Genomic DNA, 16,266 nt, shown 5'->3' with positions numbered 1-16,266 from the left:
CCATCCTTCGCTGTCTTCATCCTGCCAAGTCTGTGCCTCTCCTGTGGGCATTCCCAGTGCTTGGCACACAGTGGGGTCAACAAACAGTAGATTGCTTGAGCACAAGTATAGGGAGCAAGAGATAAAGAGGAGCAGATCTGTACTCACTCCCATCTGGTTTCCTTATGAAATTTAGGACTCTCACTAGAAAGTAATGTGGATAAAATTACAGGTTGAAATTTTGATTTTATTTCAAAATGATAAATAAACCGAGGCATAGTTCTGACCACATACTACTTCTGGAGGGCTTGTGGAGTTAGAGAAACAGTTCCAGGAGGGTTCCAGTCAGACGGAAAAGGACACCAACCAAACTTGTGATTGATTGGTGGAGATGGCCTCTTTAATCCTCAGGGATTTTTAAAAGTTCTCCACTCTAATTTCTGAGTATCATAAAAAGTAAAAAGCACTTCTCTTTTGTCATTTTTCCTTTGAAAATGTTTTTAGCAGCAAGCAGGACTACTTGTTTTCCTTACTTCATTTTTATGAGCATAGTAATTCTATGTCAACTTTCTTAAAATCGGAGAGGGAAAAAACCCCAGAGCCCCTCAGTGGCGCTGCTGACTCACAGAAGGCTCGCATAAATAGGTACTCAAGTTCTCATTGTCACTTCTACAAATACCAATAAAATAAGGTTTGTAAATCGTAAATACAGTAGTAGCAGTTCACACATATTTGATATGCTTTCACACAAGGATTCAGTAAACAACAATAAATATAATTTCCCCTCTTCGAAACAAAAAAGGGATTTATAGGTGAAAAAAAGGGTTAATTTACTCAGGGTTTATCAGCACATCACTTTTAGTGTGCTTTGAAAGAATTAAAAACCATGAAATTGTATTCTCTGAATACTGGCCCACAGTTACCCATTTTTTTTTTTTTTTAAATCTGGCTTAAAAAAAAAAAAACCTGGCTTAAATAAATACATCATGGCTTTCTCTTAAAATCTTACATCTATGGGGATTTGTGGTAGGTGAGACTATATTAATTTTTTTCCTCATTAACAATTTCATTAAGTTTAAAAAAATCTGACATTTCCCTTAAATGTTAAGTTGAAGCCTGATCTAAGCTGCTGTGTCCTGTGAAATGAACCTAATTTCAAAGTGAATGGGAATGCCTGAGTGGCCATTTAGAGTGCTGCATTTTTTCCTTCCCTCATGATTCCTGCTGGGTCCTCTTCGCTGAGGCTTTTCCCTGAGTCATATATTTACTGGAAAGGCTACCTAGAGGGGGGGAAAAAACAAAACCCAACATAAATAAAACAAGCCTTACTTTATCAAAAAGCCATAAAATTACTACTTATTAATTATTTACAGAAACTTTTCCCACTGGGATTGGTCACTTATTGTGAATTGAGTAAGCAGGCTAGATATAAAAAAGGTATGTATGGAACATGATCTATTAAACACAAACCTAGTCAAAATTCTTTCTAAATGCAAGCAAGTTGCTAGAGTGACATCATTCTAATACACTAGCATGTTCACTACTTCCATGTTGGTTCAGAGGGCCAGGTGGACTTTTCAAACCTCCACTTTGCATAGATCAGTGCCTTCATTTACAACCACACAGAACAGATTGCAACAAATTCTTTGGTTAGAAAGAAATATCTTGCATCATTACTTTGCAGATATGAACCCGTGAGTGGTGACATTCTAGCAATAACTTAGAAAAAAAAAGGAAATTTATTGTATTTACAGGTAAAGGACAGAAATGTGGATTACTAATTAAAACCATACTACAGAAGAGTTAATAAGTTTTGTTCTGGAGTGTAAGCAAATAGATCAATGAAACAAGAAAAACAGAAATTCTTAAGTGATTACATTTAAGAAAGGAGTATATAACAAACGTTGCATTTCTAACCAATGAGGTGAAGTATGGATTGTTCAATAGCTGGTACCATGTCAAAGAAGTCATTTTGGGAGGGAGGGGAGAGTTTTCTTTCCCACAACATATCCTTCCTCTCCATCCCAATTCCAAGTGAATTACCGAATTAAATATAAGAGCATCAGAATATAAGGAGTAGCGAATATTTATATAATTTTGGGGTCAGGAGGTTTCCTAAGCATACCACCTTCACCTATGAGAAAGGCTTGGTATGCTCAGTACTCAAGCAAGTCAACAGGGGAAAGAGGAACACTAATATATAGCTGGGGAGATAAAAAGCAATATATGGAAAAGGGAAAAAGTATATGAGTATATATAAAAAACATTAAGCATCAGTGAGTAATCAAAGAAATGCAAATTAAAACAACTTTTGATTACCAAATTGAAAGATCAGAAGGACAAGAGAGGTGAGTTGGAATTTTGCTAACTGAATAATCATAGAAATCTTATAAAAGTATGCCAATAACTTATGTGTCCAAAACTTGTGATATGACTGAATATATGATGGACATAATGGAATACTAGGTTTGCAAAGACGGATGATAATGTCAAAAGGTTATAAAACCACATGAATAGTATTTTCATAAAAACTAAAAATTAGGGGATCCCTGGGTGGCGCAGCGGTTTGGCGCCTGCCTTTGGCCCAGGGTGCGATCCTGGAGACCCGGGATCGAATCCCACGTCGGGCTCCCGGTGCATGGAGCCTGCTTCTCCCTCTGCCTGTGTCTCTGCCTCTCTCTCTCTCTCTGTGTGACTATCATAAATAAATAAAAATTAAAACAAACAAACAAACAAAAAACTAAAAGGGATGCCTGGGTGGCTCAGTTGGTTAAGTGTCTCACTCTTGATTTCGGTTTAGGTCTTGATCTCAGGGTTGTGAGTTAAGTCCTGCATTGGGCTTCACACTAGGCATGGAGCCTACTTAAAAAAAAAAAGACCACACACAAAACCCACTAAAAATTAAAACCAAACAAAAAACCCATCAATCAAATGTTTGGTGCCTCATTTTCCTTATCTGCAAAATGTCGGCCATTAGGGAAGCCCAGGTGGCTCAGCGGTTTAGCGCTGCCTTCGGCCCAGGGCGTGATCCTGGAGACCCGGGATTGAGTCCCAGGTCGTGCTCCCTGCATGAAGCCTGCTTCTCCCTCTGCCTGTGCCCTCCACCGTCTCTCTCATGAATAAATAAATAAAATCTTTAAAAAAAAAAAGGGCCATTATACCTACCTCCTTGGAGCTATTCTGAAGATTAAATAAATTGATACAGGTAAAACAACTGAACAGTACCTGGCACATAGGAAAGTACTCAATAAATGTTAGCTGTTATTAGTACATTGATGTGAAAACATGGGAAGACTTTATTTCCCAAACCTAAATAGTAATTATGCTCTAGAATGAAGCATAAATTTTATTTTATTCATTTTGCTTATCTACATTGACTAAAGCAAACATATTAAGTATGCAAATTGAAACTTATGCCCTCCAGAAGCAAACTTTTCAAAGCAGAGCATCCAGACAGTCAACTCACAGTGAAAAATGAGTGATATCACCAAGAAGCAAAGCACTCTCCTGTGGTATTTAACTCTAGAGCATTGACTGGTCTATAGACAACAAATCCTTGATATTCTGAATTGCCCAAAGTGTCAAGGATAGACTTTTCATTCAAGGGACAACAAATTTAGCTTACTATACCTCATACTTTACACACAATCCAGATGGGTTAAAGATCCAAACAGAAAAAATAAAATTTTAGAACTATTAGAAGATATTATAGATGGATATGTTTATGAAACTCAGGGAAGAATTTTTTTATAAAGATTTTATGTATTTATTCATGAGAGACACAGAGAGGCAGAGACATAGGCAGAGGGAGAAGCAGACTCCCCACGGGGAGCCTGATATGGGACCCCGGGATCACACCCTGAGCTGAAGGCAGATGCTCAACCATTGAGCTACCCAGGCATCTCTCAGGGAGTATTTTCTTAAAGATGACCTTAAAATCATTGAGCTACATGAACATGAAAACTAACTATGGAAAAATCCATCAATGATTATCTCAAAATTTAAAACTTTGGAGTGGCAACAGACACAAGTTGAAAAACAAAATAAATTGGAGGAAGATATCTGGAATGTATGTAAAGGAGCAGTATTCAGAATAAATGAATATTTAACAAATTAATAAGGAAATAATAAAGTAACAGGAAAATAGGCAAACGATAGGAACAGGGATTTCACAGAACTCCAATTGGTCAACAAACATATAAAAAGGGGCAATGATAGGAACAGAGAATTTAAGAAGAATAACTCTAATTGGCTAATAAACATAAATAGCATCACCAGTCAAGAAAATATACATTAGAACAACACCAAAATATTTTTCACCCATTAGATTTGTGAAAATAAACACTGCTGGTGGGAGTGGCAATTATTTCAACTAATAACCTGATAATATTTAACTAAGGTGAAAATGCACATAGGCTATGACTTAACAGTCTGCTCTCTAGACACACAAGCTATACAGAATATCTCATACTTGCTGAAGGAGACTCAGACAAGAATGTTCACTACAGCACTGTTTATAATGGCAAGAACCCAAATGCAATCCAAATGCTCATGTGCTAGGTAATGGATAATACATCCTATATTCATACATGGAATACTGGAAAGAAAATAAAACTCACACTATATACAGCAATATATATAAATTTCAAAATCACTTCATTAAATTGATATGGAAAAGGAGAGTACAAAACATTATTATACAGTATACACCATTTAAATTAAAAAATTCACCAAGGCCATAGATGTTAAAGGATACATACATAAGTTTAAACTTGGAGAACATCTGAACTCTTAATAACTGATGCCTCTGGGGTAGAAGGGGACATGAAGAATGGAGTGGGTCTGGGATGGTAGTCAAAGGGTACTTCGACCATCTTAATGATCTTTTATTGAAAAAAGATTGAAAATGTGAAGTAAAATAAGGTCAATTCTCTGGGAGATGAGTTATATTTGTATCTTTATATTTTCCCCAAAACGTTAGGAGACCACTTTTTTCTAAGAATAGTACTAATAGTCTTATTACTACATCCCATATGTAAAAAACAAAAAACAACAACAAAAAACAAATCTCATCATACCTGAAGAAATTTCATATAAAAATGTGCATGTAGGGGCACCTGGATGGCTCAAGGGTTGAGCATCTGCCTTTGGCTCCGGGTGTGATCCTGGAGTCCTGGGATCAAGTCCCACATCGGGCTCCCTGCAGGGAGCCTGCTTTTCCCTCTGCCTGTGTCTCTGCCTCTCTGTGTCTCTCTCCTGAATAAATAAAATCTTAAAAAACAATGTGCATGTAAAAATACTAAAACCACTAGAAATAAAACATGGATGAACTTGTATGTAATCTGAGGGGGAAGAACATGAAATTTATAGCTCTATAAGCCTGACTTGAAATCACCTAAAAGTTGGCTAGATGAAACTACTAAAACCAACAAGCAACCAACTCCTATAGAGCAAATCAAATAAAAAATGAGGCTGAAGGAATAATAGGAGTGATCAGGGTGAAGGATAGAACACATATGACAAAGCATGAATGGATTTCCATGTGGAAAGGGCTATAAACAAAGACAAATTACCTAATTAAAATATACAATGACAGGAACATGAATACAGATGAAAACATGTGAAAAACAGGAGACTTCAATGGAGAATACAAGCTGATGGACAAAAAGGCTATTCCCGTGAAGTGAGGGTCTGGGGGACAGGCAGTCAGGGGCTCTCTAGGATGGTCAATGATCCATTTTGGCGTCACTGGTGTCATTGCCAGAAGGTGTGTACTTTTTTCAGCTATCATTCTACTGCTTAGGAATTTATCCTGAGGAAGTAACTAGGCAAATATGCCTGGGAGTGTTTGATATAAACAGTGCTCTTTAAACTTGGGTACATGTATTCCTGAGCCAACTGAATAAGATGAGCAGGCAGGGAGCTTTAAGGGGACTTAACTGCAGTGACTCATGTCTACCTGGGTTCTTTCCGAGAATGCCTCTGTGGCTAAGGCTGTTAGCTGGTTCTCAGGAGGCACGCCAGTGTTCCTTGGCATGTCTCCTACTCATCTCAATCTTAATGTGGTACATGGCTCTGGGAAAAAACCTGAGCAGACAGGAAGGCAAATGAAATGCTGGTGTCTGTGGTAAATGTCAATGCCTCTAATAAAAGTTCCAAATTTTTAACTTTTGTAAAATTACATTGATAGCTGATGATCATGACAAAAAATTCCTGATGATACATTACTATGTAATTTTTGGTAACTTAGTTAAAAAGGAATGGCAATAACTGAGTGACACTGTTTTTTTTTTTTTTTTTTTTTTTTGAGAGTGACACTGTTGTAATACAACTTCCATTCCCAAAGAAAGTATATTTATTATTTTTAATATGCTATCATAAACACTAATGGGCTTTCTTGATGTTTGCCAACTATAAAGACAAAAAAGATTTGGAGTAAAAATGTAAGGGATACTGTTTAATTCCTGTAGTAAGTAGTATTGATCCAAAAATACATGAATGCCTGGGGAAAATCCCATCTATCTCATTAAACGGCAGTCATTTTTAGTATGTAAACATAAAAATTTTTTCACCCATAAAAAAGGCAATTTTTAAAAACTATAACATTTGTTTTGATCAATTATATATTCTAACACAAAAACTCAATTCAGAAGAAATTTTTACAGACTGATACAAAGCTTAAGAAATTCAATTTATAGGGGCACCTGGGTGCCTCAGTCAGTTAAGCATCTGCCTTTGGCTCAGGTCATGATCTTGGGGTCCTGGGATCAAGCCCTACATGGGGCTCCCTGTTTAGCACTGACTCTGCTTCTCCCTCTCCCTCTTCCCCTGGCTTATGCTCTTTCTCTCTAATAAATAAATAAAATCTTTTTAAAAAATCCAATTTATATAAATATTTTTGTTGCAGATAAGGAGGATATCCTGATCAATAAAATGCTTGAATCTTTTTTTTAAATTTCATTTTTAAGTAATCTTTATGCCCAAAGTGGGGCTTGAACTTACAACCCCAAGATCAAGAGTTTCATGCTCTATCCCCTGAGCCAGCCAGGCCCCCCTAAAATGCTTTAAATATATATGATAAAAATATACCATCTTAATGGAAGTAAAAGGAGTTCAAGGAAGAAAGTAAGATGACATAAAATTTCTGCCTGTTAAAGAGCTGTAAATGAATGGGTGGCAGAGATAAAAAAGCAGAGATATATATTAATTTCATCTGATATGTTTAAGGCTAATTGATAAGTTTTATTTTAAAATGTCAACATTTGGGCAGCCCGAGTGGCTCAGCAGTTTCGCACCGCCTTCAGCCTGGGGCGTGATCCTGGAGACCAGGGATTGAGTCCCACATCGGACTCCTTGCATGGAGCCTGCTTCTCCCTCTGCCTGTGTCTCTACCTCTTTCTCTGTGTGTATCTCATGAATAAATAATTAAAATCTTAAAAAAAGGTCAACATTTATTTTAAAAAATAAAACCTAGGAATTATATGTTTTGCAATTTCAATGAAAAATTTAGAGATCAACTTAAAAATATATGATATATATGGGCTTTCTACATTTTGGGGAAAGAATATGAAAGCAAAAATAGTTTTGGAGGACACTGACATACCAACTATTTGAAAAAAGCTAGTCCATTAATAAGGAATGATTAATAAATAATGGTATATTCATACACTGGTATATATACACTATTCATACACTATTCATACAATATCAAGAAGGGTATCAATAAGAATGATCTGTACTCACTGATAATAAGATCTCCCCATATTGTTTGCAAAGGTACTTCTGTTATTTTATTTCATTAAAGATTTTATTTTTTTAAGATTTTATTTATTCATGAGAGACACAGACAGAGAGAGAGGCAGAGACACAGGCAGAGGGGAGAGGCAGGCTCCATGCAGGGAGTCTGACATGGGACTCGATCCTGGGTCTCCAGGATCAGGCCCTGGACCGAAGGTGGCGCTAAACCGCTGAGCCACGTGGGGCTCACACTCACAACCCTGAGATCAAGAGTTGCATGTTGTACCAAATGAGCCAGCCAGACACCCCTATTTCTGTTATTTTAAATTTACTGTCATAAAGATTTCAAACCATGAGATTAAAATGGAATAAATGAAGAGACAAATGTGGTTTTTTTTGAAATGTAATTTTTCTTTGCAAAAAGAGGGAGGATTAAGGAATAGAGAAATGTCAGGGTTTTTTTTTGAGATTCTCATACTGAATAAATCATTATATGTAAACCAGAATAATTCCCTTATGCATGAAAATTAGTTGATCACTGTGGTCCTACAACCTCCACATAGTCCTGTTTTGTTACAAATTTCGATGATCTATTTGTTCTGTTAGTTAGAAGAGGGAAGGAACAGTGAGGCAGGAGACTGTTTACACAGTAACAAGGCAGTGATAACTTATTGAGGGATAATATGTGCCAGGTGCTGTGAGAAGAGCTTTAGGGATAGGAAATTAATCCTCACAACTGCCCTGTGAAGTGTCAGCCCCAATTTATTAAAGAAACTGAGGCACAGAGAAGTGTGAAAAGCCAGCAGATGGTTGGGCTGTATTTCAAACTCAAGTATGTCTGACTTGAAAGCTCTTATTCTTCACCATTCTTCCACTTATTCTTCTTTATTCTTTCAAAATGAATACACCTCTCATCAGTAAAACTCACTGAACATCTAGGGCACTGTGCCAGCTGTGTGTATGAGGAGGAGGGGAGTCAATGAGGAACGAGGAAATTCATGGACTCTTCTATTCACTACTCTCTCATTTGGTAGCTAAGGACTAGATATGGCGCAGTGGAAAGGGATGGAGCAGGAGGCATAAGGAAAGAGAACATGGCTTGTTTTAGGCTGGGTGCTTTAACCTCAGATTTGATTACATAAATGGGGCTACAGCCCTTCTCTAGATGAGCCACCTGAAGCTCAGAGAACCTAGTCTCTTGCCTGAGGTCAATATGGATGATGGGAAAGAAGAGGGGCTATCCTACCAATAGGAAACCACCTGTCTGTCACCTAGTACTGTGGAAAAGAGGAGGTCTGGGGAAATTTAATACTACCTACAGTTGAGACATAGTTCACATTTATAATATAGACAATTTTGGTAAATTTATTGTGGATAAATGTGACAAGTCTTAACAGCTGTTGTATACTTACTTGAAGAGTTTAAGATAGATTTTAACCACCCAAAAATGTTTTTTTTCTTGTATAAAGTAGGTATGTTTATCGTAATAATTCTTCTTCTGTAGTAAATTCAAGTTTTAAGTTTTACAGTTGCTTAAGATATTTTAAATATGTAAGTCTCTTATGCAGAAGACAATTACAGAAATCCTTATTGTCAATTGATAATGCCATTTCCCGGTATTTGTTCAGATGCCCAACATCTGTATTCTTCCCCCCCTTACGAAAAAAAGCATAAAATCATAATAAACTTCTACTTTCAAGATGTGTAAAACCTTCAGCAGGAGCCATGCCGATGGACGCCATGCAGGGGTATCAATGCAATCACCACCCCTACAAATCTCTGTTGGCCGCTACGCGCAGGTGCTGTTCTAAGTGCTTTTACATGGATTTCTCAACATGCCTACAAGTCAGGTATTATCATCCCCTTGTAACAGATGAGGAAACTGAGTAAGTGGAGACTAAGCAGGTTTTTCAAGACCACAAAGCTAGAAATCCTATCCTGCAATCTGACAGCAGAGGCCATGCTCTTCTTCACCACCTACCCTTGGCAAAAGGAACATCTCAACTAAGCAAGGATCAGTATTTTTCCTCTGTGTAAAATTCTGGAAATATCTGTTCAAGGCTGAAGCTTGTAAAAACAACACTCTTTTGGCTTGTTTATATATGGTAACTCTGTGATCCTCAAACTCTCAGAGGATCTATGGGAAGCAACCTCGAGCTCTGCAGTGGATTTCCCATACTTGGCTTTAAGAGGCAGCGCCTTGGCCGGCCTCCTCTGTCTTGGTTGATCTTGCTGTCCATCAAATTGTCTCACAAGGCCTCAGTTCCATTTCACTTCTGTTTGATTTGGGGGAGGGGGTGGTGTTTCCCACTAGAAATTTTCTCATTTTTACATCCGTCCATGCATCCTACCAGGAACAATTACAAAATCTTGCCAGGAAACAGCTGCTCCTGCATTTTCTCATCAAGCCTCCTGCATCTTTACCTTTATGCCCACCATTCCCTTTTTAGGGAAGGGTGGTACTTCTCTGAAGATTCCTTGTTCTTTCTCTTTCGAGTCATATGACCTCACTCTATACCAAACTAATGCCTATGGATCTTAAATTGTAACTGTGAAGATCTGATGCCACTTTAAATGTTTTCTCCAATCATTTAAAAAAACACAAAAACCCTAAAATTCATGTAGCATAAAAATAAATGCCTATTTCTATTTAGATTATTGTATTATAGTTGAGATACTTTACTTCCATACTGACAGAAACGTTAGTAGCTAAATAATTTAACAATTCCATTTATTTTTCTCTTGTTAACAACATTCAGAGTAGAGGGAACCAGACATCCCTTGCCTGGAGCTTTCAGAGCTTACCCAGGGTGCAATCACAGCGCCCTGGTTCATCTCAAACAGGGCTGGGAGTGCTATTTCTCAATAATGGAGGGCACAGACAGCTTTGTCTCTTGACATTCTAACTAATAGCATCTCTCCAAGCTAGAAACAGTGTTTTCACATCAGCAATGACATATACAATATGTAAAAGCTGAGCATAAAATCTGTGGGTTGTTTTACATACAAAAAATGTCTGGTTGTATCAATGAAGTCTTAAAATTTCAGAAACTTTTCTCACATAAACTGTACAATCAAAAAGACTACACATGCTCTATTTGGTTATATAATTTCCCTTCTTTAACCTACTTTATCGAATAGAATGAGAGAGAGAGAGAGAGAGAGAGAGAGAGAGAGAGAGAGAAACTAAGCAAAGTTACAAAAGGTGTTTGCAGGCCAGAACTCAAAATATTTGTTACCGAGTTTAGAGTTTCATCCCTTCTTACTAAAAAAAAAAAGCTGAAAAAGTTCCTCTGTATGTTAAAGTTACCTGTATGTTAAAGTTACTTTGTTTTTCCTTTTCCCTCTCAAGTTTCCTTTCCCTTTCCCAACTTGAAAGCACTCTTGAAGCACCAGAGAAAGGAAGAGCCTCCCGGTTTTGTCTCCCTCTGAGCATCTGTTCACAGGCCTGCAGGCCAGTGGGGGGATAGCTTGATGTTCGGCTGTCTGCAACCATTCTTCCAGCACTTCTCACCAGAAACCCCTGCAGTCAGGTTTTTGTCCTCTCCATTCCAGAGGGATGGCTCTTTCCAGAGTCACCAGTGACTTGTGCACTGCCAAATGCAATGCTTCAAGTGCAGTTTACACTGCACCAGACTTTGCAGCAGTGATTCCCACAAATCCTTTCTCTGAGGCCCCTTGTCCACTTGACTCTGGGAGCCAGCTCTCTTGCCACTCTGCTCCCTCACTGACCATATTCGGTCTGTCCCCTCTGTTTGAGTCTTTAACTGTTCTGTTCGTTTCTGCATTACTTGCTAGGTGATCTCCTACCCCAGGCCTTCACATACTATCTTTACACTGAAAGTACTCAAATCTCTGTCTTCAGCCTGGGTCTCTGCTCTAAACACTCAGCCTACACATCCCACTGGCTACCCAGCATGTCTACCTGGACATCCAGCAGTCTCTTAAACTAAATGGCTAAAACTGGACTCCTTTTCTCCCTGAAATCTGCTCTTCCTGAGTCTTTATCAACACAGGAAATTCCACTTCTATTCTTCCAGTTGCTCAGACCAAAATTGTTGTGTCATCTTGAGTTCATATTTTGTCCTATGTCATCATCTAACCCAGCAACAAACCACATTGGCGCCACCTTCAAAATATCTAGAACACAACCAGTCCTCAGGTTCCTCACTGCTTTCCCCTGAACTCTAGCAGGAGCCTCCTCACAGGTCTGTTGCTACTGTCACCACCTCATAGCAGCCATAAGGAAGCTTTAGCAACAGAGTTCAGGTTATACTGCCTTTGCTCCAAACCCTCCAACAGCTATCCATCTCACAGACAGAAAGAAATCCAACTCCGCCAGTCCCCGCCAGTGCTCAAGGCACCTCAGGATCCAGACCCTCTACGCTGACCTTGCCTCCTACCACCCTCTTTCCTGCTCAAGCCACTCAGTGAGGCCAGGGGACAAAAGTGGTTTTTCATTCTATTGTAATGATCTAACTCCACCTGACTCATCCCTTCCTTGATTTCTTTGCATAAATGTTACCCTATCAGTGTTTTCCTGGTTTGTTTTTCTCAGCACTTGTTGCCATAGGATATACTTATATATCTCTGTGACAAGAATGTAGAGTAAATGAGAGAAGGGGCTTTGCTGGTTCACTGTTGTATGGTCAGTGTTTAGGCTCATAACCTGTACTTGGGGGCTGGGCAGGGGTGGTGGGGGCATAATAATTATTTTGTTGAAGGAATGAATAAATGATGTAGCTGAGGGAGAGAGTGGAGTTCGGGCCAACAATTTCTTTCCTTACTTTGGTACGTGGCAAATAGTGTCATGAGAATACACTACTGACAGTGGCAATTTCAAAGCAGGAAGAAAAAGTGTGGAAGAGGAACAAAAGTCAGACTATGGTTCCTACTCAGGGATGGTAGAGGAATTACCTTCGAACATTTATAAGATATGCAGGCCCAAGCCTAACCACTGAAGAATCTGATTTGGGATGTAGAGGTGGGGACAGGGTAACTATATTTTTAAAAGTTCCCCGAGTGATTCTGACTTCTGGTCCCTGTTCAAACCACTTACTCAAAAGAAACATCTCAAAAGGCATGTGGTAAACTATACAGTAAATAAAATAACACACATCGTTTTTTTAAAAACCCACATACCTGACTGGGGACTCAAAAATATAGTTGTTTTTTGTTTCTTTTTGTCTTCATGTAAAAGCACTGCCTAAAAAATGAAATAGACTAGTTTACAAAATTGAAAGGAATAGCATTTGAAAAAACAGCCTTAAACTGTTACCATATCCAAGGAAGGCCAAAACTAGGCGTGTGGAAGGCAGAACTTTGCAAGTCAATTGAAAAGCAAGACAGAGACTGAGGAATCCTCAAAGCATGCCCTGGCATCCAGAGCATAGCAAGCCTCACCCCACGCTGCAGTGAGGGCAGAGGAAGGAGCCAGGCAGGTTAGTCGGGAAGGAGGGCAGGACCGGGCACCCAGCATCTTGCCCAGGGGGCCCAGCACCTCGACCAGGGCACAGGGGTGCTGGCGCACAGCTGCTAGCACTCAGAAGGCTTCGCTGAGCAGACAGATGACCCAAGGGCTTCCTACTCAGGTGTGAGCCAGGTTTACCTGAGCAAATGTGCCAGTTGGTCTCAAGGGGCTAGGTGAAGAAGGGGATCCATATACACAATCTGATTTAGACATACCTGAGAAAAAAATTAGCACTTTTTGTTTTCTCACTTTAAAATGAAAGCAGTAGCCCTGTTTTCAAACTTTCACAGAACAATTTTTCTGTGGATAGAACAGAAGCTCCACTCAGTATGTTGGGTGGACAAAATAATCACATATTTGAAGAAACGGAATGGGGCAGCATAATTTTTAGATAGGAAGAAGCAACGGATTTCCTTGAGTTGTTATTGGAGGAAACACACCACATTCTAAACTGCCCCCTTTCCTATTTTACCTTTAGAATACAGTGACTACTTGTTTAATGTGTAAATATTGCATTTTGAGGAATCCAAGATTCTAGTGCTTTTCCTTAGGCTTGAAAATACCCACCACCTCCTCCAATCCCAGGATACCCCTGGCTTTTCTTGATTTGTTGCTGCCCCTGCAGCCTGCCAGCACTGTTCTATTTTGAGAGCTTCACTAGCAGACAACTTAAAACTTGCTACCAGCTAGGAGGAAGAAATCCATCCAAGCTGGGGGCACACAGGGGCCTCCCCTCACTGCTGCACTGTACCAAAGAGGAGCACAATGATGATGTGCTTCATGCTACAGTAAGCATGGACCACCAGTTCTTCAGAAGGGTCTACAAAAATAACTTTGGTAAAACTGCATTACATCTTATCTATACTGTTTCCAGTTTCCTCATCTGTAAATGGGGTGATCAATACCACCATCTCTTGGGGCTGGGGAGAAAATCCGAGGAGATTGCCCACGTAAAGTACTTAAAATAGTGCCTGAATCATAGGAAGCAATCCCATGAATGTTGGCTCTAGCTATTATTTTAATTTCTCTTAAATTTATATTCCTCTTATAATCATAGAAGATCTGGTAGATGTCCCATGTCAGGGTAAAAAAAGTTTGAATTTAAATTTGTCTGAGTTCCTTAGAAGTAGGGCAAGCTGTATCTTCCATAAACACTGAAGTCCTATTTTAAAACCAATAATTAAATAATTTAAAAATATAGTTCATTCCATATAAAGCTCCTTTAAAAAAAAAAGAAGTGCTCTAAAAATTTTGTTTTTAAAAAAAAGAGACACTATTGCTGCTATGATATAATAAAATGGAAGAGAGGTACTAGTATTCTAGGAATGATGAACGGTAGAGTATTTTAAGGGAATTGTCATCAGTGCTGACTCTTTTACACCGTCCACACACATATACAGTTGAGGACAGGAACAGCAGAGGTTACTACTTTAATCTGAAAAAAAAAAATGACTTCCCTGGGTTTCTTTTCTATGCCAATCAAATGCCATCCACTCTCACAGGTTTGTTCTGGGAAATAAAGTCAGAGTGTATAAACTGCTTTATAAATCCTAACTTCTTATATACACACAAAGTACCTTCACTTTTAACAGTCTGTTAAAAAGGTGCCTGCACTGGACACTTTATCCATTTAATAGAAGGGGTCAGTGCAGATCCAACAACTCAAAGGGACGAGATGTATGGATGATATTCGACTATAGACTGATAATGTATTTTTCCTCATTGTAAGAATAATCATGCTTGCTGCAGGAAACTATTAAAAGGATGACGTACTCCGTAATTCTCTTCTGCAGTTAGAACCACCAGAACTGTGTAACACCATTCCTTCTAGTCCTTCTTCTAGGCATATGCATATATATATATTTAAACAAAAGTACAAATGGCTCACTATACAAAGCTTTGTGTCCTGAGATAATTTAGTTATGCCTCCCCCATGGCCAGTCAGTGCTTCAATTTCAAAAGTGCACAAACTGAGTAGTGAAGCTCAAGTGGCAGCTTGTTTTCTGGTCACTTAGGCTACATTTTATAGGCACTGGGGATGACTGGGTTTTCCATTCATTGATAATCCTAGAAAAGTCAACCGAATGACTTCCATAAGCCTCTCAATGGAACTGGGAGTAAGTTTAAGACATATAAGAGGGTCTGAATTAAAGGGGGTGGGTTTACTTTCTCAAAATCTTTTTAAGTGGATTTGTTAAAGAAATAAATATAACTGAAGTAGTAAAGAACTCTAAAACTCTAAAAAAGAGATTTCCCTTGAGATGTGAGTGCAAACATCGAGGTATGACCGGTATCCATACCTGGAGAGCCTTTAAACTGTGGGCATTCCTTTTTAATGTGCCCTTCTCTTCCACAAATAAAACAACGTTTTTCTCTTAAGTCTTTGTCATCCTGTCTCTTCCATTTTTCCATTGGTGGCCTGAGAATTTTCTCTCTGCCCAGGTCAACAGCTGCCCTCACTGGCTTGGCTTTCTGAGGTGTGCAGTGCATGGGCTTATCTTCTTTTGTCGACACCTCCCTCTCTGTGTACTTGTTCTGAATTTCTTTGTCCTCTTTGCTTCTCTTCTCTTTGTTCTCAGGGTATCTTTGGTTCGGGGTATCTTCCTGATCACGCCGTCGCCTCACTCTAGAAGATGATATAACACCGGTAGGAAAGATCTAAACAGAAACCTGGTAAGATATTAAGAGCATTCCAGGTTTGGGAGATAACCAGAGCTAGAAGATATCGGAGGGCAAAACAAGAATTTAACAAACTTAAGTCTGCCTCCTCTTTCAAGAAGCAACCTCAGGGAGATGGTACAGTTTTTCTTTTTGATTTTCACGACTATTCTAGTGCCACAAAACCAGTGTGGAACTTCTTGGTCCAGTACCTACTATGATATGGATGTTATGAAACTCCAATGATCTTTGGGGTGATTTCTTGCAACTTTGTGGCCCATTCTGTACTAGGCACTAGAAATTTGAAACATGGAACTTTCAGTTCACAAGGAAACAGGGGTTATAAGGAGATTTATATTCTTAAAATGTTAAAAACATTTCTTTTTTGCTCTATATGATCGGTGACTATTACTTGAATAAAA

At 38.8% G+C, this 16,266-nt stretch overlaps 1 protein-coding gene across 9 annotated transcripts in view; it reads right to left on the bottom strand.

Moving 5' to 3' along the window:
• Positions 1-205: 205 nt before the first annotated feature.
• The window catches only part of TUT7 (terminal uridylyl transferase 7), a 64,164-nt gene continuing 48,103 nt past the window's right edge, over positions 206-16,266 (bottom strand). For 5 of the 9 annotated variants that reach the window (XM_049116005.1, XM_049116008.1, XM_049116010.1 and 2 more), the window contains exons 26-29: positions 15,487-15,812; positions 13,325-13,401; positions 12,859-12,922; positions 1,700-5,250 (exon numbers count right to left, since the gene is read on the bottom strand). In XM_049116005.1, coding sequence (XP_048971962.1) covers positions 5,159-5,250; positions 12,859-12,922; positions 13,325-13,401; positions 15,487-15,812 — 559 coding nt within the window. In that variant the 3' untranslated portion in view covers positions 1,700-5,158. Of the gene's footprint in view, positions 1,260-1,699; positions 5,251-12,858; positions 12,923-13,324; positions 13,402-15,486; positions 15,813-16,266 lie in introns of those variants that run through there. The other 4 variants (XM_025423153.3, XM_025423158.3, XM_025423157.3 and 1 more) reach the window with 4 other exon arrangements.

Source organism: Canis lupus, chromosome 1 (genome assembly GCF_003254725.2).
Source record: "Canis lupus dingo isolate Sandy chromosome 1, ASM325472v2, whole genome shotgun sequence".
NCBI classification, from domain to species: Eukaryota; Metazoa; Chordata; class Mammalia; order Carnivora; family Canidae; genus Canis; species Canis lupus.
The sequence above is the reverse complement of the archived record's forward strand: the minus strand, read 5'-3'. Positions and strand labels throughout refer to the sequence as shown.